The sequence below is a fragment of the Hordeum vulgare genome, chromosome 4H (assembly GCF_904849725.1).
Source record: "Hordeum vulgare subsp. vulgare chromosome 4H, MorexV3_pseudomolecules_assembly, whole genome shotgun sequence".
Taxonomy (NCBI): domain Eukaryota; kingdom Viridiplantae; phylum Streptophyta; class Magnoliopsida; order Poales; family Poaceae; genus Hordeum; species Hordeum vulgare.
In genome coordinates, this window is record NC_058521.1 from 80,501,379 (window position 1) to 80,524,790 (window position 23,412).

General features: G+C 50.4%; 1 protein-coding gene across 1 annotated transcript; it reads left to right on the plus strand.

Annotated features, from left to right (window-relative positions):
* The first annotated feature begins 4,153 nt into the window (after positions 1 to 4,153).
* LOC123450292 (protein-tyrosine-phosphatase PTP1-like) lies at positions 4,154 to 23,412 on the plus strand. Its single transcript, XM_045127622.1, has 12 exons — positions 4,154 to 4,189; positions 4,790 to 4,948; positions 5,167 to 5,213; positions 5,878 to 6,499; positions 13,459 to 13,552; positions 13,648 to 13,730; positions 13,810 to 13,944; positions 15,145 to 15,267; positions 15,895 to 16,037; positions 16,122 to 16,263; positions 22,867 to 22,951; positions 23,100 to 23,412. Exons 1-11 carry the CDS (start codon positions 4,154 to 4,156, stop codon positions 22,936 to 22,938), a joined length of 1,656 nt encoding a protein of 551 aa, XP_044983557.1. The 3' UTR covers positions 22,939 to 22,951; positions 23,100 to 23,412.

Consider the following 23,412-nt stretch of genomic DNA (forward strand, 5'->3'; position numbering starts at 1 on the left):
CTCGCGATCTCATCATGATTCGTCCCGCGATCCCATCACGATCCATCCCAATCTAGTGCCAAACGGACGACACCTCCGCGTTCAGCACACGTATAGCTCAATGACGATATCCGCCTTCTTAATCCAGCAAGAGGGGCGGAGAGGTAGATGAGTTCTCCGGCAACACGATGATGTGGTGGTGGTGGTGAACTAATCCAGCAGGGCTTCGCCAAGCTATGCCGGACTAATCTAGACGAAGGAGGCAATCTATGGAGGAAAGGGCAACACGTGGCTTTTCAGGTGTGTGTTGCCCTCAAAACTTCCACTATATATAGGAGGAAGAGGTGGGAGGGCTGCCTTGCCTCCTCCTCCAAGGAGGAGAGGTTCGGCCGAGCTAGAGGAGAGAGTCCTCCTCCAATTCGGTTTGGTGTAGGAGGACTCCTCTTCCTAGTTGGTCTTCTCCTTCCCTCTCCTTTGCAGTTGGCTGAAATAGGCCTTATTGGGATGGACGCACCAGCCCACCAGGGGTTGGTGCACCAAATTTAGGCCTACTTGGTTCCCCTCCCGGTGAAACCCCGGAACCCATTCGTCACAACCGGTACTTTACCCGTAATGCCCGAAATCTTTCCGGAAGCCAAATACAACTCTCCTATATATCAATATTTACCTCCGGACCATTCCGGATCTCCTCGCGACGTCCAGGATCTCATCCGGGACTCCAAACAACTTTCGGTCAACAACATACATAACTCAACTATACCGAACGTCACCGAACCTTAAGTGTGCAGACCCCGCGGGTTCGAGAACTATGCAGACATGACCGAGACACTCTCCGGTCAATAACCAATAGTGGGACCTGGATGCCCATATTGGCTCCTACATATTCTACGAAGATCTTTATCGGTCGAACCTCTATGTCAAGGATTCAGTTAATCCCGTATACTATTCCCTTTGTCCATCGGTATGTTACTTGGCCGAGATTCGATCGTCGGCATCTCCATGCCTAGTTCAATCTCATTACCGTCAAGTCTCCTTACTCGTTCCGTGATACAAGATCCTGTGACTAACTCTTTAGTCACATTGCTTGCAAGGCTGGTTGTGATGTTGTATTACCGAGTGGGCCCCAAGATACCTCTCCGTCACACGGAGTGACAAATCCTAGTCTTTATCCATGCCAAACCAATAGATACCTTCGGAGATACCTATAGAGCACCTTTATAGTCACCCAGTTACATTGTGATGTTTGATACACACAAGACATTCCTCCGGTGCCCGGGAGTTGCATGATCTCATGGTCATAGAAATAGATACTTGACATGCAGAAAACGGTAGCAATAAACTAACACGATCATATGCTATGTTCATAGTTTGGGTCTTGTCCATCACATCATTTTACTAATGATGTGATCCCGCTATCAAATGACAACTCATGTCTATGGCCAGGAAACCTTTACCATCTTGGATCAATGAGCTAGTCCTTAGAGGCTCACTAGGGACAGTGTGTTGTCTATGTACCCACACATGTATTTGAGTTTCCAATCAATACAATTCTAGCATGGATAATAAACAATTATCATGAACAAGGAAATATAATAATAACTAATTTATTATTGCCTCTAAGGCATATTTCCAACAAAGGGGTGCTCCAACTAGTCCATCACAAACTACCACAAAATGCGTGGAATAACCTCAGCCACGGAAAACCCGTAGTCTCTTCGGAATCCCGGTGGAAAACCTCAACCTCGAGATAGCCCAAAGTATCCTCGGAATCCTGTGCACAGGATATTTCATAAAATGTAAAACAGTGGCTTGATAGAAATCTCCCGAGTTGCCCCGGGTTAGCCCCGCACACGACTCTAGTTTGGACCAACACTCATGAGGAGCACTAGCCCGGGGGTTGATTAATTATCCACGGGATCGACGGGTCCTTATGCAATTTTATTAGTTATTAGGCAAATGTAACACCAAAGTTGGGCCCTGTCGGAAGAGTTTTAAACTAAGGCAAATTATCAAGGGGGTCCCCGTAACAACCCCAAGCATGTTAGGAGTGCTAAATTATGGAACATAACACGAGTACACAAGTAACTAGGGCGACAAAGGTGGAACAAAACAGCAAGCTAGAAGGCTAAGCCTTCCACCTTTTACCAAGTATATATATGCATTAAATTAAACAGCAATAATATTGCGATGTATCAAGGAACCCATGTTTTCACATGGAAGGAACTTGCACGTGCAACTAGCAATGCTATAAGATGGTCTGAGCAAGCGGTAACATAGTCAAAAAAAGGTTTGCTGGGATGTGGAGGGGTTAGAGACTTTTCATGTCAATGTTGGGAGGCTGAGATTTAACAGGTAGGTAACGAGACATAACGATAGAAGCGAGACAACTAGCATATCAATGATAGTAGTGGTATATAGGGAAATGATCATCTTGCCTGAGATCCTGCTTGAAGAAGAACAAATCCATGAACAAGACGAACCAACGTAGTTGAACGAATCCTCACACTCCAAAGCGGTTTTGGGACTCTATCGAGAAGAAACAATCAAAAAACAAACAATCAACACATGATAAACACCACAACATATTCATGACATGATGTGCAAACAAATATGATGCATGTACGGTTTAAATATGAGGGGCTTGACAATCAGAATAATCAAATACTACACATTAATTGAAGCTCAATATGCAACGAGTTGTATATTGACGAAACTCCACATTTGAATTACTTAGTTCACCCCCGTTTAGGTACTCATCAATATTAAATATTGTTTAACATGGGTGGTCATGGCATAATGTGAAGATGAAATTAAGCAATTTTAAATGTAGAAAGAGAACATACATATAACAAAATAATAACTCTCCATATTTAAGAGAAACGCGGTTAATGTTCTTTTAACTAAACAATCATTTTAATTGTTTTTAATCATGGCAAGAGCTGAAGCATGAACAACTACATCATCTAGGCATTTTCAATGAGGTCGGAAACAGCAAATAACAATTCCGGAAAGTTCCCATATGTAATTTTCGAATTTTTTATTGTTCTGCCTAGAATATAATTTTAGAGTTGTTAAACAGCAAAATAAATGCCACCATGTGATTGTACACATTTTCTGGTCATGTTACATATGTGGACCATTTTAATCGGAGCTACGGTTAATTAGTTATGAAATAAACTGTTTTAATAAGCATTAATGTAAACTAAATGAAAACAACAAGTTAAACATTTTTAACACATGTGAGAGCTGGAAAGTATTATTCTACACAAAATTCTGAACATTTTACGTATTTAAAACATTTAAATCCGATGCATGGTTAATTAATTGTGAGCAATGCAAGATGAGTGGTTTTTGTGCAAATATGTTATTCACTCGTTAATTAGCAATTTCACGGAACGGAAAAAAAACATGCATTGTGTCCAATGTGTCGACACGCCTAAACCAGGCAGTGGCACCAGATAACTATTCGACGCTCGGGCGGGGAATAGGCTAGCGGTGCTCACCTCGGGCCTTGGGGCTGAGGCAGGTCGGAGGTGGACCAACGGAACTAGACCGATGAGGTGTAGAGCTTGTTGGGCCTTGCGGGGGGAAGCTGGACCGGTTAGGACGCACGATGCAGACCGACGTGGAGGTGCGGCTGGGCCGTGGGCCTAGCTGCTGGGGCGAGCCCACGCGGAGGCGAGCGTCGTCCTCCTCGTCCCGATCCCGATCGAATCGAGGAAAGCAGGGGTGCGGCAGGGCTGGCAATGCGGCGACGGGCGGTGGGGCACGGAACCGGCGGGGACGAGCCCGATTCGGTGTGGGGCAGCATGGAGGCCTCTGAATTTGGCGTAGAACAGTGACGGCGAGCTTCTGGACCTGGCACCCATGACGGGCAGAGGAGAGAGACGGGGTTAGATGAGAGAGGAGAAGAAGGGGAGGAAGGAAAGGACAGGGGCGAGCTGCAGGCCGACCTGGTCTGAGCGTTGCCGGTGATGGAGGCGGGACGACGTGGAGGTGTGCTCCGGCGACAGGGTTGGGACGACCGAGGCCATCGTGCGCGGGGGCAGGTCGCCTCGGGCGCATCGGGCATGCGGTGGGGCGGCTCGGCCTGATTGGGCCCGGTGCGAGCTGGATCTAGGTTCTGCGGGCCCATAGCGGAGCGCGATGGAGGCGCCACTTGGCGGTGGCGCCGATGGCTGGGCATGGAAAACGAGGAGGGTGTGGGGAGGTACATATTAGGCAGGGGAGTTGCTTAAATAGGGAATGAGGCTAGGTTTAGGGATTTGTGCACCGATTTCGACCATACGATCGCAATCGGACGGTCCGAAACAAAGGGGTAGGCTAGGTGGGTTAGTGGGACGTGTAGAGTGTCTAGGCTGAGAGAAGAGAGGGAAGTTTGTGGTCCGTGACATGGTTTAGAAAACATCGAAACGTCCGACTTTTATCCGACTATAGTGTCGTTGTAGGTTTAACGATTCGTGTATCAAACGAACTCCGAATGCAACGAAATTTGACAGACGATCTACCTACACTATATTAAGAGCGCACATCAACTTTCAACTCATTCCGGAAAAAGGTTTATACACACTTTTAAAAACAATATTTAAGCGACGCCGCGGGCGGGTGCGTGTGTGGTTGGTCTCAAATGGTCAATGACAATACCGGGAAGGACCGACAACTACGAACGGATGCAAGTTTAAAAAAAATTAGCAACAGAGTGCCGATCCAATGCGGATGATGCGAGTGATGCGATGATGAATGCGACAACCAAACGAATGACACGACGACAATGGAATAAAATGAAAATTTTCTGGAGCATCGGTTTCAGGCTGTTACAGAGGAGGAGGAGGAGGAGCAACATCCGACTCCGATGGAGGAACTAGGGAAGCAGGAGCAGGAGGAGGAGGGTGATGATAATGACGAGGAGCAGCCAGAGGAGGAAGAGGAGCTGGCTCCAGCTCCGGGCTTCAACATGAAGGACGCAGAGGTGAAATTCACGGTCGCCCAAGCGGCGAAGATGACGGAGTAGCAGGCCATCCTAAAATCCATCAAGGATGAGGCCTATGTAAAGGCCAACCAACAGTTCATTTAACGGGAGCGGACAACAACCGATGTGTTTTTTTACTGAATTCGACGCGAAGACGGAGGCGTCGCCAGCTCCGGAGCAACCGTATGAATCGGATTTGCGTTTGCCACATGTATCAGGAGCCCCGAACAGAGATAGGGAACATCTCTGATGACAACGAGTTGCCGTAAACAAATTTATTTGATCTACTTAGTACAGAAATGTTTTATTTCAATGATTTATATGGTTTTAAGATTTCATATATGAGAAAGCGCTCGCCATTTAGGAGGTGGAATTTGCCAAGTCCAGCTGCTATAGATGCTCAAATAAAGCTTTGCGAGATTGCGTCTAAAAAATACGACTATGACCCTATTTGTTTTAGAAGTCTCATGACTTTTTTTAGTCTCAATTAAAAAGTCCCTAGTCCCTACCTGTTTGTTTTCATGGACTAAACAGGGACTAGAGGTCACTAATGACATGCAAAAGACCATGTTACCCCTAGTAATGTAGTGCAAGTTATTAAATGCCATACTAAAAGTAAGGTTACTGTTAGAAAAAGTGTCAAAAAAGTTTTAAAAAGACCCTTCCATAGAGACTTTTTTCTTTAGTCTCAAATACCCCTTTTTAGTCCTAAAAGTCCCTCCTGTTTGTTTTACATGAAACTAAAAGAGATTTTTTTAGTTTCTACATCAAAAAGTCGGTGGAAACAAACACCCCCTATATATACACAAACACCCTTTTTTAAGAAAAAGAAAACCTACACTCCAAAAGAACTCTCCCAAATCTCCTTGCCTCCATTCCCTGGACTGCTGAACCTGATATGGCGACCAGCAGTTTGATCCCTGGTAAAGCACGGGCGCTAAACTAGTCGATTTCAGCATTTCAAAACCCGTCTCGCCATCTTCTTCCCTGCGACTGCGAATCGCCCCTCCGCCGGCGGCCCGCACCACCGCGTCCGCCATTTCCTCCCCCACCCCCGAACCCCGACCCCTCCCTTTCCCCGAACAACCAGACCCCACTTGCACCGTGGCGGCATCAGCATTCTCTCCTCCCCAAGTCAAGTCTTCTCAAAAAACACCAATCCAAATCCAACCACCGGCCCGGGCGGAAAACGTCGCACTTTATTTATACCCGGCCACGCGCTCCACCACGGCGACCCCGACGGCTCCCCCCTCCCCTCCGCCCGCTCCTAGCTCCAAGCGCCGCCGTAAGACTGACCCCGCCGCCGGAGCGACGGGGAACTCGCCGCTGCGCGGCGGCGGGAGAGGCCGCTCGCCGGCTTCCTCCGCCCCGCGCCGCTCTTTGCCTGGGCCTACAGGGAAGGGTGGGTTTGACCCGCTCGACCCCACCGCGGATCCGCCTGCCCGGGTGCTGACGCCGGACCAGGTGAAGCACTGCAAGACGGCGCTCAAGGTGTTCGACAAAAAGCTCAAGAAGCCGGCCGCAATATTCGAGGACTTTGGAGGCCTTCCGGTAGGAAATCTTCCTGGTCACCCCCTATTTGTCACTAACATTTTCTTTGCTCTGCGAAATCAAGAACACCATCTTTTCCCCCCTTTTCCTTTTCTTTTTGCAAAAGTAAGAAGAGTGACCTTAGCTAGAATCTTTTTAGGTTTGCAATCATACAAGTGAGTTGTGAATGATGTAGGAGGTGGTTTTATGTATAGTGGTTATCTTAGTGCCATGTGATCTTCTCATCTTTGCCTCCAAGTGAAGCGTCATGGTGGACGATAGCTGTACAGCCAGATAAAATTGTGCTGGTTATGATTAAGGAAAAATGAAGATTATTTCTGAAGCAACATTTTAACATGTGGATTCTCTGGGCAACTGGGATTGAAGTCCATTTTCAGTTGCCAAAATTATACTCTGAGGAGTTATGCTGCTAGCTCCAGAATACCTCGTCAGCATCAGCACTCAGCAAATAAAACTATAATCTCCTCTCATGGCATTGCCTCTTCCTTGGACCCAACCTACCGCCTCATGTACTTCCTCCGTCGCATATTAAGTGTCGCTCAAACGGTTGTATCTAGCTGTATTTTAGTGCTAGATACATTCATTTGAGCGACACTTAATATGGGATGGAGGGAGTATTTGTTTTCACACGCGTACCTGAGATGGACGTCACACGGAGAAGTAGTTGAGTATTCTCTTTGAGGAAAATAGCTCACATCTTTTGTCGTCTAGGCCACCAGGAAAAGGTAGTATTGCTGGAGTTGGCGTTCTTTTCTAATTTCTTATATGGTATTTATCTGTCATCTCTAGTGCTGAGTTGGTTGCCTTAGTATATCTTATGTGAAACTTTAAGCGCCCTGATGATGTTCTGTCATCTGTAACGCTGTGCTGGTTACCTTCGGATATTTTACGTGGCACTTTAAGCTGCCTGATGATGTGTGGAACAACTTTGTCCATTCTACTGCTTGTGTGAATCTTAATCACAACCAAATTATCGATTTTCTACTGTTTTAATAACTTCTAACCTAATTAGCTTACTCTCTCTTTCCAAGTCCAATCTCTAAAGATTCAATTACACGCTGAAATCTTAACTCTGTAGTTTCCTCTTCTTTTTTGTGACAACAAATTGATATATTGGTAACAATTAAAAGAAATGCATTCTTAATGGGACTATCACCATATCAGATGTGTATTCTCAAATGGTCGTCGCCGTATCAAATGCTGTATGAACTATGAACAAGTGAATTATCTGTCCTTAGCATGAAGAAAAAAAACATGGGTATGGAAATTGTATCACGATCCCTGGTAGAGGCTAGGGTTCTACCAGGTCTTGGACGTAGGTTGTAGGGGTGGAAGTGCGGGCGACGAGGCTGGGGGCGCCGGCGCCGGCGGTTGGGCACCGTCGCGGCGTGAGAGAGAGAGAGAGAGGCGGCTAGGGTTTGGGCTCCCGTCTCCTGAGGGAGATGACAACAGAATACTGTTTTATTGTCTGCTTAATATCGAAGGGGTACATGTGTTTATAAAGGAGGACATCCTCCACTAAATCCTAGATAACTTGGACTCTAATATAACTTGGACTCTAAGATAGCTAAGATAACTTGGGCTAAGCCCGTAACTAACCCTGTCCATTGGGCCTCCTCCGTTGGTACGTTGTACCGGTCATAACATCTCTCCCTGCCTTCTCAATCAGCTTGTCCTCGAGCTGAACATCTGGAAACTGCTGGCGGAAATCGTCGAGCTTCTCCCAAGTCGCTTTCTCCTCTAGCAGGCCGGTCCACTGTACCAAGACATGCCAGACGCCGCGACGCTGTTGTGCCTGCAACACCTTCGCCACCTGTGCGGAAGCTGGAAGGAGGCGGCCATCCGAAGTAGGAGGAAGGGCCGGCGTCGCTGCAGGAGGGTCCCCGCGGTAGGCCTTCAGTAAGCCGACATGGAAGACGTCGTGGAGGCGAGAACCAGCTGGCAGCTCCAAGCGGTATGCGAGTGCGCCGACACGCTCCAGCACACGAAAGGGACCGGCGTAGCGAGGTCCCAATTTGTGCTTAGAGCGCGGGTCCAGAGACTGCGTGGTCCTATGGAGGAGGCGCAACCACACCCAATCGCCCACCATGAACTCCGCCTCGCGATGATGAGCATCGTAGTACTTCCGGGCCAGCTGCTGTGCTTGGAGAAGACGCTGGCGCGCCTCAGCCAGAATGTCGTCGCGGGTGCAGAGTAAGTCGCCCGCGGTCTCGGACCGAGCCGTCCCGGGCTCGTAAGGGAGCATCGCCGGAGGTGGGCGCCCGTAGACCACGTCGAAAGGCGTGGTGCGCAGGGCGGAGTGATAGGAGGTGTTGTAGCAGTACTCCGCCCATGCCAACCAGTCCACCCAAGCTCGTGGACGATCACCAGTAACACAACACAGGTAGTTGACTACCTCGGATTGGCCGTCTGTCTGAGGGTGGAACGCCGTGCTCATGCGGAGCTTCACGCCCGCCAGTCGAAAGAGATCCTGCCAGACATGTCCCGTGAACACGGGATCACGATCGCTGACGATGGACGAAGGAAAACCGTGGAGGCGGACGATGCCGTCGAAGAAGGCCCGCGCCACGGAGGCGGCTGTATATGGATGACCTAGGGTGATGAAGTGCGCATACTTGGAGAAGCGGTCAACCACCGTGAGGATGACGGACTTGCCGCCCACCTTGGGAAGGCCCTCGATGAAGTCCATGGAAATATCCGCCCACACCTGGGAGGGTACGTCCAGCGGCTGCAGTAGACCCGCGGGTCGTAGTGTCTCCGTCTTGTTCCGCTGGCACGTCACGCATGACCGCACCCATTCGCGGACCATTGCGCCATCACTGGGGATGTAAAAATCAGCCCAGAGACGATGGAGAGTCTTCTGCACGCCCTCGTGTCCTGCAGAATGCGCCAAGGTCAGGACCTGGTGGCGCAGGTCGCCATGGTCGGGCACGAAGATGCGGCGGCCATGGAGGAGCAGCCCCTCGTCCAGGCGCCAGGGCGTTGCTAGCTCGCCGACGTCAAGGCGCTGGCGCAGGCCCTGCGCGTCCGCGGCCGTCGAAGTTGCCGGGCGAATGTCGTCGATGAAGGCGAAAGATGGCCGGGAACGGATGCACATGATAGTGCCAGCCATGGCGACGTCGTCCGCGACATCCTCAGTGTCGCGGCGGGACAAGGCGTCGGCGACCTTGTTGAGACGGCCGGGGCGGTACTGAACGGTGAAGTCGAAGCCGAAGAGCTTGCTGATCCACTGGTGCTGCGGAACGGTGGAGAGGCGCTGGTCCGGCAAGAACTTGAGGCTGTAGTGGTCCGTGCGCACACGGAACGACCTGCCCCAAAGATAAGGCTGCCAGTGGCGCACCGCCTGAACCAGCCCAATAAGCTCGCGCTCGTAGGCCGCGAGCTTGTGATGGCGAGCGGCGAAGGGGCGGCTGAAGAAGGCGAGCGGTCCCTCGCCCTGATGGAGGACGGCGCCGAAGCCGATGCCCGAGGCGTCGCAGTCCACCACGAACGGCATATCGAAGTCCGGCATCTGGAGGACGGGTCCTGTCGTGAGCGCCCGCTGGAGAGCCTCGAATGCCGTAGTCGCCTCCTCGTCCCAGGAGAAGGCGTCGCGTCGAAGGAGACGCGTCAGTGGCGCAACGATGAGGCCGAAGTCCCGGATGTACTTCCGGTAGTAGCCGGCGAGGCCCAAGAAGCCGCGGAGCGCCCGCGGTGACCGCGAAGTCGGCCACGCGGCGACGACGGCGACCTTGTCCGCGTCCATCGCTACCCCGTCCGCCGAGATGACGTGCCCCAGGTACGCGACAGAGGTCGTGCCGAACGAGCACTTTGAGCGCTTGAGGTGAAGACGATGTGCTCGAAGCTCGTTGAAGATGACGGCCACGTGTTGTAGGTGCTCCGCTCAAGATGCACTGTAGATCAGAATGTCATCAAAGAAAACAAGCACAAAGTGGCGCAAGTATGGACTGAGCACGTCGTTCATCAGGGCCCGGAAGGTCGCCGGCGCGTTGGAGAGGCCGAACGCCATCACCAGGAACTCGACATGGCCATGGTGAGTGCGGAACGCCGTCTTCTCGATGTCGTCAGGGTGCATGTGCACCTGATGGTAGCCCGAGCGAAGGTCGAGCTTGGTGAAGAAGCGCGCTCCGTGGAGCTCGTCCAAGAGCTCATCCACGACGGGGATGGGGAACTTGTCCTTGGACGCCAGGGCGTTGAGGGCGCGGTAGTCGATGCAAAAGCGCCATGTGCATTCGGCCTTGCGCACAAGGAGCACCGGGGCGGAGAACGGCGATGTTGAAATCCGGATGATGCCCCGCGCGAGCATGACCACCACCTGACGCTCGAGCTTGTCTTTCTGCAGCTGAGGGTACCTGTACGGCGCACGGCGGCAGGTGCCGTGTCCGGCAGCAGGTGGATGCGGTGGTCAGAGGGCCGCGCGGGAGGGAGGCCCTGTGGCTCGTCGAAGATGTCGCTGTGCTGCTGCAGGAGGTCGGCCAGGAGGGGATGCGCCTCGTCCAGTGCGGTCGCCATCAACTGGAGTTGTGGGGTTGCGGCGCCGGAGCCGCCGATGCCCGTCCACTGAACGCGACGGCCGCCCTCGCGCCAGAAGATGAGGGACAGCACATCGAGCTCCCAAAGGATGGGGCCGAGAGTGGACAGGAAGTCGATGCCGAGGATGAAGTCGTAGCAGCCTAGGTCGATGCCGACGCAGTCGATGGAGAACGGCTCGTCGCCGATGAGGACGGGAACCTGCCGCGCCACGCCCTAGCAAGCAAGGCGGTCCCCGTTGGCGACGGTGACGCTGAACTTCTCCGAGCCCGCCGGTTGGAGTGCGAGGCGGCGCATGGCGTCCTCGGACAGGAAGTTGTGCGTCAAACCCGTGTCCACGAGCGCGGTGAGACGCTCCCCGTTGATCGTCACCGAAAGCAGCATCGTCTTTGCCGTCTTGATGCCAGCCATGGCATGAAGGGAGACGACGAAGGCGGTCGCATTGACCGGCCCGTAGGTCGTGACGCCGGCCTCGGAGAGTGTGGTGGCATCGAGCTCCGCGGTGAGGGCCTCCACCTCCGCGTCGTCGACGGTCTCCAAGTAGAACAGGCGGGCACACGTATGACCCGACGCATACGGCTCGTCGCAGTTGAAGCACAGGCCCTTGCGGCGCCGCTCGAGCTGGTCGGCCGACGTCAAGCGACGGAAGGTGCGTGTCGGCGCGGGGGCAGCCGTAGTAGTGGCCGGCAGGGCGGGGCGTGTCGGGGTGGCGGCCGCCGGGGCGGGGCGGGTCGGGGGACGCGTGCCGTGGCCCGGGAACGCCTGCTGCAGGGCGTTGGCGCGCTGCTCGTACGCACGCGCGTAGTACATGCCCGTCTGCAGGTCCTGGGGGTCGCGCATCTCGACGTCGATGCGGATGTGGTCAGGAAGACCGCCGACGAAGAGCTCGGCGCGTTGGCGAGCCGTGACGCCAGGTGCATGGCAGGCCAACGTCTGGAAGCGGTCGGCGAAGTCCTGCACCGAGGTGGTGAAGGGAAGGCGACCGAGCTCGGCCTGGTGGCTCCCACGTATGGGGGGGGGGGGGCGAACCGGAGGAGACATAGGTCGCGAAAGCGCTCCCACGGAGGCATCCCGCCCTCGTCCTGCTCGAGGGCGTAGTACCATGTCTGTGCGGGCCCACAGAGGTGGTAGGAGGCGATCCACGTGCGGTCGGACGCCATGGTCCGCTGCCCCCTGAAAAACTGGTCGCACTGATTGAGCCATTTCAGGGGGTCGATGGTGCCGTCGTAGGTGGTGAACTCCAGCTTGGTGAAGCGGGGCGGCTGCTGCACGTGCGGCGAGGCCGCGTAGGCGCCCTCGTGGCGACCCAATGCGGCGGAAGGAGAGTGCCGCGGCACCACGGAGCTCCCGGCGTACGGGTCAGTATACCCGCCGAACCCCCCGAAGGTGGTGCGGGCGGCTGCAACACCGTCGGCTATAGCGGTGCCGTCGTATAGGTCGGCGTGTCGATCCACGTCGGCAGCGGGGACGGCGACGGCGGCTACCTGACCTGGGTGATCGGCAGGCCTTGGGGCGCGGCGGTGGCCGGGGGCGGTGGCACGAAGGGCGCCGCCGGCGGAGGCGGTGGTGGCGGGGTCGCGTATGGAGCCTGGAGGAAGGTCCGGAGGTTCGAGACCGCCAGGGTGAGGTCGCGGATCGCCGAGGACATCTCCGCCGGGGAGAGGACGGGGGCGGCTTCGGCCCCAGGGCCGCAGTACCGGAGGCGGCCGGACCTGAGGTGGCCGGCGGCGGCGACTGGTGCGGCGGCGGCGGTGGTGGTGGCGGCTGCTGCGAGGTGGCGGCAGTGGTGGTGGGAAGGTCCGACAAACTCATCGAACCCAAGCTACCTGATACCAAATTGGTAGAGGCTAGGGTTCTACCAGGTCTCGGACGTAGGTTGTAGGGGTGGAAGTGCGGGCGGCGAGGCTGGGGGCGCCGGCGGTTGGGCGCTGTCGCGGCGTGAGAGAGCGAGAGAGAGAGAGGCGGCTAGGGTTTGGGGCTCCCGTCTCGTGAGGGAGACGACAACAGAATGCTGTTTTATTGTCTGCTTAATATCGAAGGGGTACATGTGTTTATAAAGGAGGACAGCCTCCACTAAACCCTAGATAACTTGGACTCTAATATAACTTGGACTCTAAGATAGCTAAGATAACTTGGGCTAAGCCCGTAACTAACCCTGCCCATTGGGCCTCCTCCGTTGGTACGTTGTACCGGTCATAACAATCCCATTCAATTCTAACCTCGTGGTACCACACTATCGTCCACATTCATATCAATGCAACTGAAAGAAACAATTCAGATATATGTATTGACTGGGAATAGTTGGTCCTGGACTAATTATTTTATCCAACTGTACATATAAGAAATATTTTGAAATTGGCTGTTTTAAGAATTAAGGAATATATTTTACCTAAGAAAATCATGCAACTATTCGTTCACAATTATTTCAGGCCATAAGAACATCGCTCCAGTTGGCTCAGAAGTTTACTGTGGCTCGAAGTCCTGCTAATAGGGAAAGGAACCGCTACACTGATGTCTTGGCATGTGAGCATCATTAACTTGTGTGGGCAATCATGCATATTCTGCAATTCCACCATGTAGAGTAAATTATTTGATTTAACTTGACCTTTGTTGTTTAGTTGATGAAACCAGGATAAAGCTACAGTCCTCAACAGGCAGTCTGACTTCAAGTAATGATTACATCAATGCAAGCCTTATAAAGGTAAGAAATAGCATATTTCATGCCCTTTTCTTTCTTTCTTTCTGATCCTAATTGGCACTGTTGGATATAAAATCTGCAGTATGATGACAAAGATCATATAAAGTTCATTTCTACCCAAGGTCCGTTAGTCAATACATTCGAAGATTTTTGGCAGATGGTCTTTGAGAACAGCTGTCCTGTAATTGTTATGCTCACTAAATTTGACATTGTTAAGGTACGAATAACAAACATTTGTGTCTTGCATGTTTCATCGAGTTGGCCTAATATTCAATTTTCAGATTCTCGTCCTCCATGATTTTTGCACAACCTCGTTCCACATGTTTGCTTACAGTGTTGAGTTACTTTATTAATCATTAAATCCTCTCAATGACGGCTAGTAAGATATGAGAACATTCAAATAGAATGGAACATAAGTGTCGCTAGAATCTATTTATTGAATTGGCGCGCTAGTCGCTCAGTCCGCTGCTTGCTTCTCTTCGTGAAAAAGCATTTTTCTTCGACTGGAATCAGCAAAATCCCCGAAACCAAATTTCTCAGTAAAGACTAGATTCTCTTTCGAATCGGCCCTGAAAGTAGAAGAACAACCTTGTTTCAGTATTCTTAGTTTACTATACTTCCTGTCTGATTGGTGCTGACTGATTGTTCTTGCACGATCAGTATTGGAAATGGACAGAGAAGCTGGATAGGATTGTGTTTTTTTATATGTATATAAATGGCTGTTTTTGGTCGAAAAATGTCTTTGTTTTTCCATTTATAATGCACCTGTCTAATGACAAGGCTTTTTTGCTTAGTATGGCTGTGTTGCATGTACACTTTCAGCTTGTCATATGTACTTCCTCCGTCCGGGATTAAAGGGCTGGCGGGCCACCATACGCCGTTCGTATTTTTTAGGCCATTGCTTTTATAGCTCTGCGTTTCTCTCGCAATCTGTTGCTGATCCGGTGAGATGATTGGACATGCATACGCATGCAGGCTTGGAGAGAGAAATAGGGCAACACTGTACCTACATGTTTGAGCGTGTTACATCTAGGTCTCTATGTAATTCAGGACATGGAATGCAACTGGTTTCTTTCCTTTTTTTTAGAAAAAACAAGGGGTTTCGTGTTTTTGTCCAAAACATAGTTATTTGGTTTCTGTCATTTCCTCCTTCCTGTATAATGCACCCGTGATTTCCCTAGCGAGAGAGATGAATGGAGAGAGAGTGAGAGATTTGGTTCTTTTATCCAATCATTTACCATTTTGAGGCTGTGGATTAGATATTTCAGTTCATACATTGACGTGTTAATACATGACTCCTGGAAGAATACTTGGCTTTGTTACCATGATGGTTTTCTGGGATCCTTAATCTCGTAGACAGAGTTTGTAATTTTAACTCTCTCCTTTGGTAAAATCCTATACATTGAAATAATGGCAGTGTGATGAGTATCTTCCACTGAGCAAGAGCCAAGAAGACTATGGAAGATTGAACATTAAAATCGTGGAGACCAGACAAGATGGGGAGTTAACATTGCGCAGTGTGAAGGTGCAACATAAGGAGGTAAAGATGTGTAAAGCTAATGTTGCTTCTGTGTCTTCATAAAGCGTGAAGATATGCTGTACGAGTGAAGGACTATTTGTTCCATATTTTTATACATCACTGATGCATAGACTTAAGTTCTAGTACCTTCTTAGAATTCGTTAACAGTACATAGTACTTCCACTAGAAGGACCTTGAAGTAATTCACATGTGATGTAAAGGCCCTCACATATATTCCATCAGATATATTGCCGACTACTTTTCATTCATTTAGGATGCTCATGCTTACACTCTAGTGGCAGTGAAAAATTCAGTTCAGCTTTCACGGCATTGATGATTGATCCATCACAAAGTGTCCTGATCGCCATGTGATGAATGAATTACCCTTTTGAGCACTACTTGATGTAGCATTGCTAAGTGAGGTCTCAAGACAACCATCGTATACATGTTAGCTTACACCACTGGTGATATTTATCATATTGCTATAAATGCTGAACATCTGTAGTTTGCAACATTTACTTATTTTCTTCCATGAATGGCTTTTTATGCATCTTGCATTGCCCCTTTGTGTATGCTTCGTACCTCTTTCACCCGTATTACTTTTCTTCGTGTTTGTACTGCTCCAACTTATAATTCTTTATTTTGCAGTCAGATAGAGTGCATACTGTTCTCCACATCCAGCACTCCACATGGCCTGACCATGGTGTGCCAAATGACAGCAGTACTGTAAGGAAGATTCTAAAAAGATTATATTATGTTGGGAAAGACCACCCAATTGTTGCACATTGCAGGTTTGTTTCAAATTAATGGCATGATTACTTTTTCACCCTTGCCCACATACAAGTAATATTGCATTCCTTCTCTGGTTTCTGCAGTGCAGGCATTGGGAGAACTGGTGCTTACATCACAATCCATAATACAGTAGAGAGAATATTACGTGGTGATCAAGCTGCTACAAATCTTGTGGAAACTGTCGGGAAGTTTAGATCCCAGAGACCTGGCATCGTCCAAACAGAGGTACAATTTTTAATTTTTAATTTTTAATTTTATTTCAGATTATGGATCTTGATCCACAACGAGATGATTGTGGTAGAGTAAGGTTCGAAGACCAGGATAAGGCCGGAGACAGGACTTGTCTCTGATATGGAGGAGAGGCTTCCGGGATGTGTAGAACTTTGTTTATTGATTGCTTGACGAAGAGGTTACAATCCAGTTTGCCTAGCTAGACTCTGACTAAGAGCCTCTCCAGCCGTTCGGCCCCCTGGGGGCGTGAAATAGCATCGCCTAGGGGCACGCCATCGAAAAAAATCGGGGGTGGGGGGTGGGGGCTCGGGTTCCCAGCCGCCGATTCCGGCCCACTTAAGGCGCAAAATTGTACCATACTCAGCGTGCTTCGGCACAAATTCAATAGATGCTTATTTTTATCACATAGTTCATCACAGAAATCAATACAAATTAAAATAATTCAACAAATCAATACAAATCAAAATAGTTCAACAAATAATAACTCATAATTCATCACACATCGAGCTAGGTGTTGCCCTTGAGCCTCCATAGGTGCTCCACCAAATCGTGCTGCAATTGTTGAAGGCAGTCTAGGTTGCCTGTAGCTGGTCATCAACTTGGGCAAGAGGACCCTGCCTGTAATATGGTTCAGTGTCAAACACTGGCTCTTCCTGCTCGCTCTCAATGACCATGTTGTGCAAGATGACACAGCAAGTCATGACTTCCCACATTTGATCTTTCGACCAGGTCTGAGCGGGGTACTGGACAACAGCAAATCGAGATTGGAGCACACCAAATGCCCGCTCGACATCCTTCTGTTGGAATTAAACACGATTCAGTCCCCGTTAGCGGTATGTGTTTGGGTGGCTTTCGTGCATGTATCCGAATCGTGCTGGAGTTGGTCTCCGTGTAGGATTAGTGTACGTAGCTAGCTAGTGCTATTTATATACATGTAGCCAGCCCCCTGTAACTTGTATCACCGAGAGTTCAGATCAGAGAATCAATAGAAAAACACAGGCTCGACACGAGCCTGCTGGTTATCCAAATCGATCAAGTGTTCGCGTACGTAGCTAGCACCAAATCGATCAAAGCATAGATCGATCGAATGCTTGTGTACGTATTGTGTCCCGGCTAGAAGTACTAGTACGTACAGTACTAGTGCACGTCACGAAGGATCGATTGGATATCAACAAACTGGAGGTTAGCTCTACGGTGCGACACATCTCGACGTAAAGGAACTTCGTCGAGTTCGTCAGCGTTGCTTTGCTTCGTCGTCGTTCGTCGTCGGTCGTCGCGTGTCGTCGGAAAGTACTCGACGGCGCGGTCTGGGCCAACAATTGGTATCTAGAGCAAGGTTAATCTTCTAGTAACGGAAGATCATGTCGGAGGACGACAAGGCCAAGCAGCTGGCGGCGTACTCCGGTGCGGCTAAAGTATTTGCTGCTCCGGCGAGTTCGTCGTACTCACAATTTGATCGCGAGAACTTCGGGGTCTGGAAGGCCCTGATGGAGTGTGGTCTCCGCGCCAACGTGTTGTGGAACGCAGTCGATCCAGGAGGCGACGCTTTCAAGGAGGGAGCTGAGCATCGGAAGGATCGGCAGGCGGCGTCGGCAATTTATTCGGTGATGCCGATGGATGTCTTTCAATACGTGATCGCCAAAGAAACGGCGAATGCGGTGTGGGATACCTTGAAGCTCATGTTCGAGGGACACGACCGCGTCAAGCAAGCCAATCTCCAAACTCTCTTAAGGAACTATGAAACTTTGGTCATGGGCGACAATGAGTCCGTGGACGCGTTCACTTCACGGGTTGCTACTCTCGTCAATCGGATCCGCACACTTGGAGAAAACCTCACGGAGGCCTCGGTTGTCCGTCGGTTCTTGCGCGCGGCTCCTCCCCGTTACCTGCAAATTGTCACGACGATCGAGCAGTGCGTCGATCTCGCGACCCTCTCCATTGATGATCTCGTCGGACGCTACAAGGCTCACGATGAGCATATGCGGTACAGTCTCGGGGACGGGAGGAACGATGAGCATGTCATGCTCACGCGGGCTCAGTGGAAGGCGCTGGACTCAAGGAGAGAAGGTGAGGGCTCTAGCAGTTATGCTCGCCAAGATCGTGTGCCAAACGAACAAAATCAAAAGGACGCCAACGATGGCGCTCCGAAGAAGAAGAAGAAGTTCGACAAGCACAAGATCAAGTGTCACAATTGTGGCATCATGGGGCACTTCAAGTCGGAGTGCAAGAATCCCCTAAAGGAGAAGGCGCTCATGGCCCAGCAAGGAGATGAAGGTGACATGATGTTGATGTGTGAACTCGTGGACGAGGAGGATCCAGTTCTTCAAGTGTCGGCTAAAGAAATTGCCGCACTTCATGAAGAAAAAGTTTGCTCTCAACATCATGGTTCGGAAACCCGTATCGATGCTACGGATGCGGGGGGTGATTCCGAAACTTACGTCAATGCTACGAGTGTAAGTGCTATCTTTGCTGGAGCGAAGGAAGCGCTCATTGCATGCGCTCGGCCGTGGAGAAGCAGCCTTGTTACAAACATGAGGGGTGATTCCAAAATTCGTATCGAAGCTACTCACGCGATGCATAAGTCTGAAATTTGTGTCGATGCTACGGACACGAATGTCACTTCGGCGTACGTGGCGCCTGAAGACCACGAATCAAAGTATGCTAATGCAAAAGTAGGCACGTGTGCACCAGGCATGTCACGCTGTCCAGTAACAGACGAAGACGTGACGTCGAAAGTTCATGAAGAAATAACGGACATAGGTGCTACGACTGTTGTTGAGGCTGGTGCAAAGACGGACATGGAAGCTGTTGATGCTTGTGTAAAATTGGACGCTCATGCAGCAAGAGCGGCCACATGTGCAAGTACTTCAGCGGATGTGTTAGCAGGTTGTAGTGGAGGTTGTGGCCAATGTGCCATGCATGGAAGGCCTGAAGGCAGCTATTGCTTAGCAGCAAGGGACGTGCTAGTGGGGTACAGCCCATGCACACGTGATGCGTCTGGTTGCACATCCTGAAGGGCAGGAGACACATGCGGTGGTGCGTGTGGAGATTCCGCAACGCTAGCACTTCTTGGTCGTTCATTGCATGAAGAAGCCATGTGTTGTGGAGGCGCTTTACTCGGAGATGCGCCAACATCTTGGTCGTATGCAGGAGAGGATGCCTCTTCAGCCCATGTTACTCCGAGTCTAGCAAGCGTCGACGAACCGACAAAATTCGAAGACGCAAATACAAAGGAGTGTTGGCGTCATTTTATGAAAGAAGAGTTGGAGTCGATCCACGACAATAATGCATGGGAGCTTGTGGATCTTCCCAACAATGAAAAAACCATGAAGCTCAAGTGGGAATTTACCAGCAAGAAAGAAGCTGAAGGAAATTGTGTGAAGCACAAGGTGAAGCTAGTGGCCAAAGAGTACGTGCAAGATGAAGGTGTGGACTTCGAAGAAGTGTTCGTTCCCGTTGCTCGGATGGAATCGGTGAGATTACTCATGGCTCTCCCGGCTCAAGAATCATGGAAGATACATCACATGGATGTAAAATCCACGTTTTTGTACGGTGAGATAGAAGGAGATGTGTATGTGAATCAAGCACCGAGCTTCATCAAGGAGGGAGAAGAACACAAGGTATTGAAGCTACACAAAGTCTTGTATGGGCGACGACAAGACCTTCGAGCGTGGAATATCAAACTTGATCGGACTTTGATTTCTCTTGGATTTGAGAAAGCCCCACTAGAGCATGCAATGTACAAGATAGGTGAAGGAAGGGATCGTCTACTAGTTGGCATCTACGATGACGATCTATTGATAACTGGAGCAGATGAAGAGGTGATTGCGAAGTTCAAGCTACAAATGAAGGAGCTTTTCAAGATGGTTGATCTAGGTCTTTTGAGTTGCTACCTCGGGCTAGAGGTACATCAAAAGCCGGAAGGGATCACACTGTGCCATGAGGCATATGCAAGAAGGGTACTTGAAATTTGTGGCATGCAAGATTGCAATCCAATTGATGCTTCAATGAAACCTCGTCTTGAGCTGAGCAAGAAGAAGATGGCGAGACTACTCGGCTACAGTGGTAGTGACAAGGAAGGAATTGTTGACTACCGTAAGAGTACCTCGAACGTGGCATATTTCCTTGGTGGAAGCATAGTAAGATGGCTATCATGAAAGCAGAAAGTAGTGACATCGACTTCAAGTGAAGCAGAGTGTCAAGGTGTGTGGCTAGGAAGGCTACACGGCGATCTCATGGATCGAGATCCGAAACGAGTGGTGCTCAATGTTGACAGCGAGTCTATATTTTTTCTACATGAGTATCCAGTGCGGCGTGACGGGAGCAAGCACATTCATACGATGTATCACTACATGAAGGACTGTGTGGAAGAAGAGAAGACGGAGGTTAACTACAATCGCACCGATGACCAGCTAGCGGACATCCTGACCAAGGCTTTGGACCGAGAGAAGTTCTTGGAGATGCGAAGAAAGATCAATGTCGGAGCTGTAACGTAACGATGTCGTGTTTAGGGGGGTGATTGTTGGAATTAAACACGATTCAGTCCCCTGTGTTTGGGTGGCTTTCGTGCATGTATCCGAATCGTGCTGGAGTTAGTCTCCGTATAGGATTAGTGTACGTAGCTAGCTAGTGCTATTTGTATAAATGTAGCCAGCCCCTGTAACTTGTATCACCGAGAGTTCAGATCAGAGAATCAATAAAATACACAGGCTCGACACGAGCCTGCTGGCTATCAAAATCGATCAAGTGTTCGCGTACGTAGCTAGCACCAAATCGATCAAAGTATAGATCGATCGAGTGCCTGTGTACGTATTGTGTCCCGGCTAGAAGTACTAGTACGTACAGTACTAGTGCACGTCAGGAAGGATCGATTGGATATCAACAAATTGGAGGTTAGCTCTACGGTGCGACACATCTCGACGTAAAGGAACTTCGTCGAGTTCGTCAGCGTTGCTTTGCTTCGTCGTCGTTCGTCGTCGGTCGTCGCGTGCGCGGTCTGGGCCAACACCTTCCTGCAAGCTTCTTGACGCTTGGTCGTCGCGTGCGCGGTCTGGGCCAACACCTTCCTGCAAGCTTCTTGACGCTTGGCAAAGTAGGAGTTCTTGCCTCCTGGCGCAGGGTTTGAGATAGTCTTCATAAATGTGGACCATCTCGGATAGATGCCATCTGCTAGGTAGTATCCCTTGTTGTAGTGGCGCCCATTGACCGAGGAGCATGACCTTCAACCAGCTTGGCAAAGACATTCGAGCACTCCACTACGTTGATGTCATTATGAGTTCCTGACACACCAAAGGAGTGCCAAATTGAGAGGTCATGTGTGGCCACTGCCTCAAGTACCACACTGCAACCTCTTTTGGCGCCTTTGTACATCCCCTGCTAAGCAAATTGACAGTTTCTCCATTTCCAATGCATGGAGTCGATACTTCCAAGCATCCCAGGAAATCCTCTTGCTGCATTGTGTGCTAGGATCCGAGCAGTATCTTTAGCATTGGGTGATTGCAAGTATTGAGGTCCAAACACTGCCACCATTGCCTTGCAGAACTTGTACAAACACTCAATGGTGGTGGACCTGGCCATGCGTCCATACTCTTCTAGAATATCATCGGGAGCTCTGTATGCAAGCATCCTCATAGCTGTCGTGCACTTCTAGAGTGAGTTGAATCCAAGTGTGCCGGTGCAATCCTTTTTGCACTTGAAGTAGCTGTCGAACTCCCTAATGGAATTCACAATTCCGAGGAAGAGCTTCCGGCTCATCTGATAACGGTGCCGAAATACTTCATCGCCGTGCAGAGAAGCGTCGGCGAAGTAGTCGGTGACTCGGTGTAGAGCAAGCAATAGCCTTCCAGTCGATGCCTCCGCTTTGCCTTCAGCCGGCCCGGCGTCGAGCCACCTCGCCGCGGCTTTGCGTTGCTTGCGAATAGGCCGGCCAGAGCGGCGAGGACCATGAGGTGCTCTTCGTCCTGGGCGTTGGCATCGGCTTCCTCCTCCAGCAGTGCTGCGAACACCTTCTCGTCGTTGGAGTCCATCACCGAGACAAATCGCCTGACACCTGGTTGGCGTGGCAGACGCGCAGCCGCGTGCGTGGCCGGAGCGCCGGAAAAGCTTGCCCAGAAGCAAGGGGGCGAAGCCACGGCGAACCCTCCCTTTCTCGCCGGGGCGATGGCCTTTCTAGCGGCGATAGGTAGGTGGGCAGCACCGGGACCGGCACGGCAGCGAAAGGTGTAGTGCGCGCGGGGGGCAAATCTGGAGGTGGAAAATCGTTTTTCTCCTGACAGTGGCAGCCCACGTGTCGTTTTCCCTTCCCCCGGAGCCCCAAAGCGCCCCCCTAGCGCACTGGGTTCGGCCTGGGATCGCCGGGCCTAAAAATGGGCCCAACCGGCGAAAATCGGCGTCCTAGGGGCGCTACTTGGGCGATTTTTTGACGCCGGCGGAAAAAAACACGGCTTTGGGGTCCTGTTGGGGGCGCCGCTGGAGATGCTCTAACCAAACGGGACTCGACTCAGTTGGATGCATATGGGATAAACCGTCCAACTCAAACTATTCCTTATCAACCAACTCAAACTCTCTTCTCTATCACTAACATCTTGTGCTTTGCAGGAACAATACAAGTTCTGCTATCATGCAATTGTGGATGAGCTGAAAGATCTGATTAGGAATTCAAAGCACTGAAGCATTTTTGGCGGTAAGCTTCATTCCCAAACATGTATGAAATACCACTGATAATGTCATAATGTACATTCTCGTATATACAGGAATTTACAAACATGTACTTCGTTTGCATGAGTAATACACAAACCTCACATTTCTTATTTCTTGCTGTCTCCCTGTAGGGATGAAGGGTGTGTCCTATGCAACAGCCTGACATGTCTGACCATCTATTACCTTCTCACTTGCTCAATTTGTTAAGCTTAGCTGACAGCATTGTTGTACATCATGAGGGCTGGGATTTGGATTTCAGTACGAAGCTCCTTGAGCTTTCCCCTCTTTTCTGCTCAGGATTTCACCAATTTGATCCTGTCGCTGTGTCACATCCAGAATCACGCGTGTACCTCACTATGCATTCACCTGTATTGCTTCTCTTGCTGAATTATTATGTACTGAGGCCAGAAGGTTGATATATATCAACTGGTGCATTACAAACTA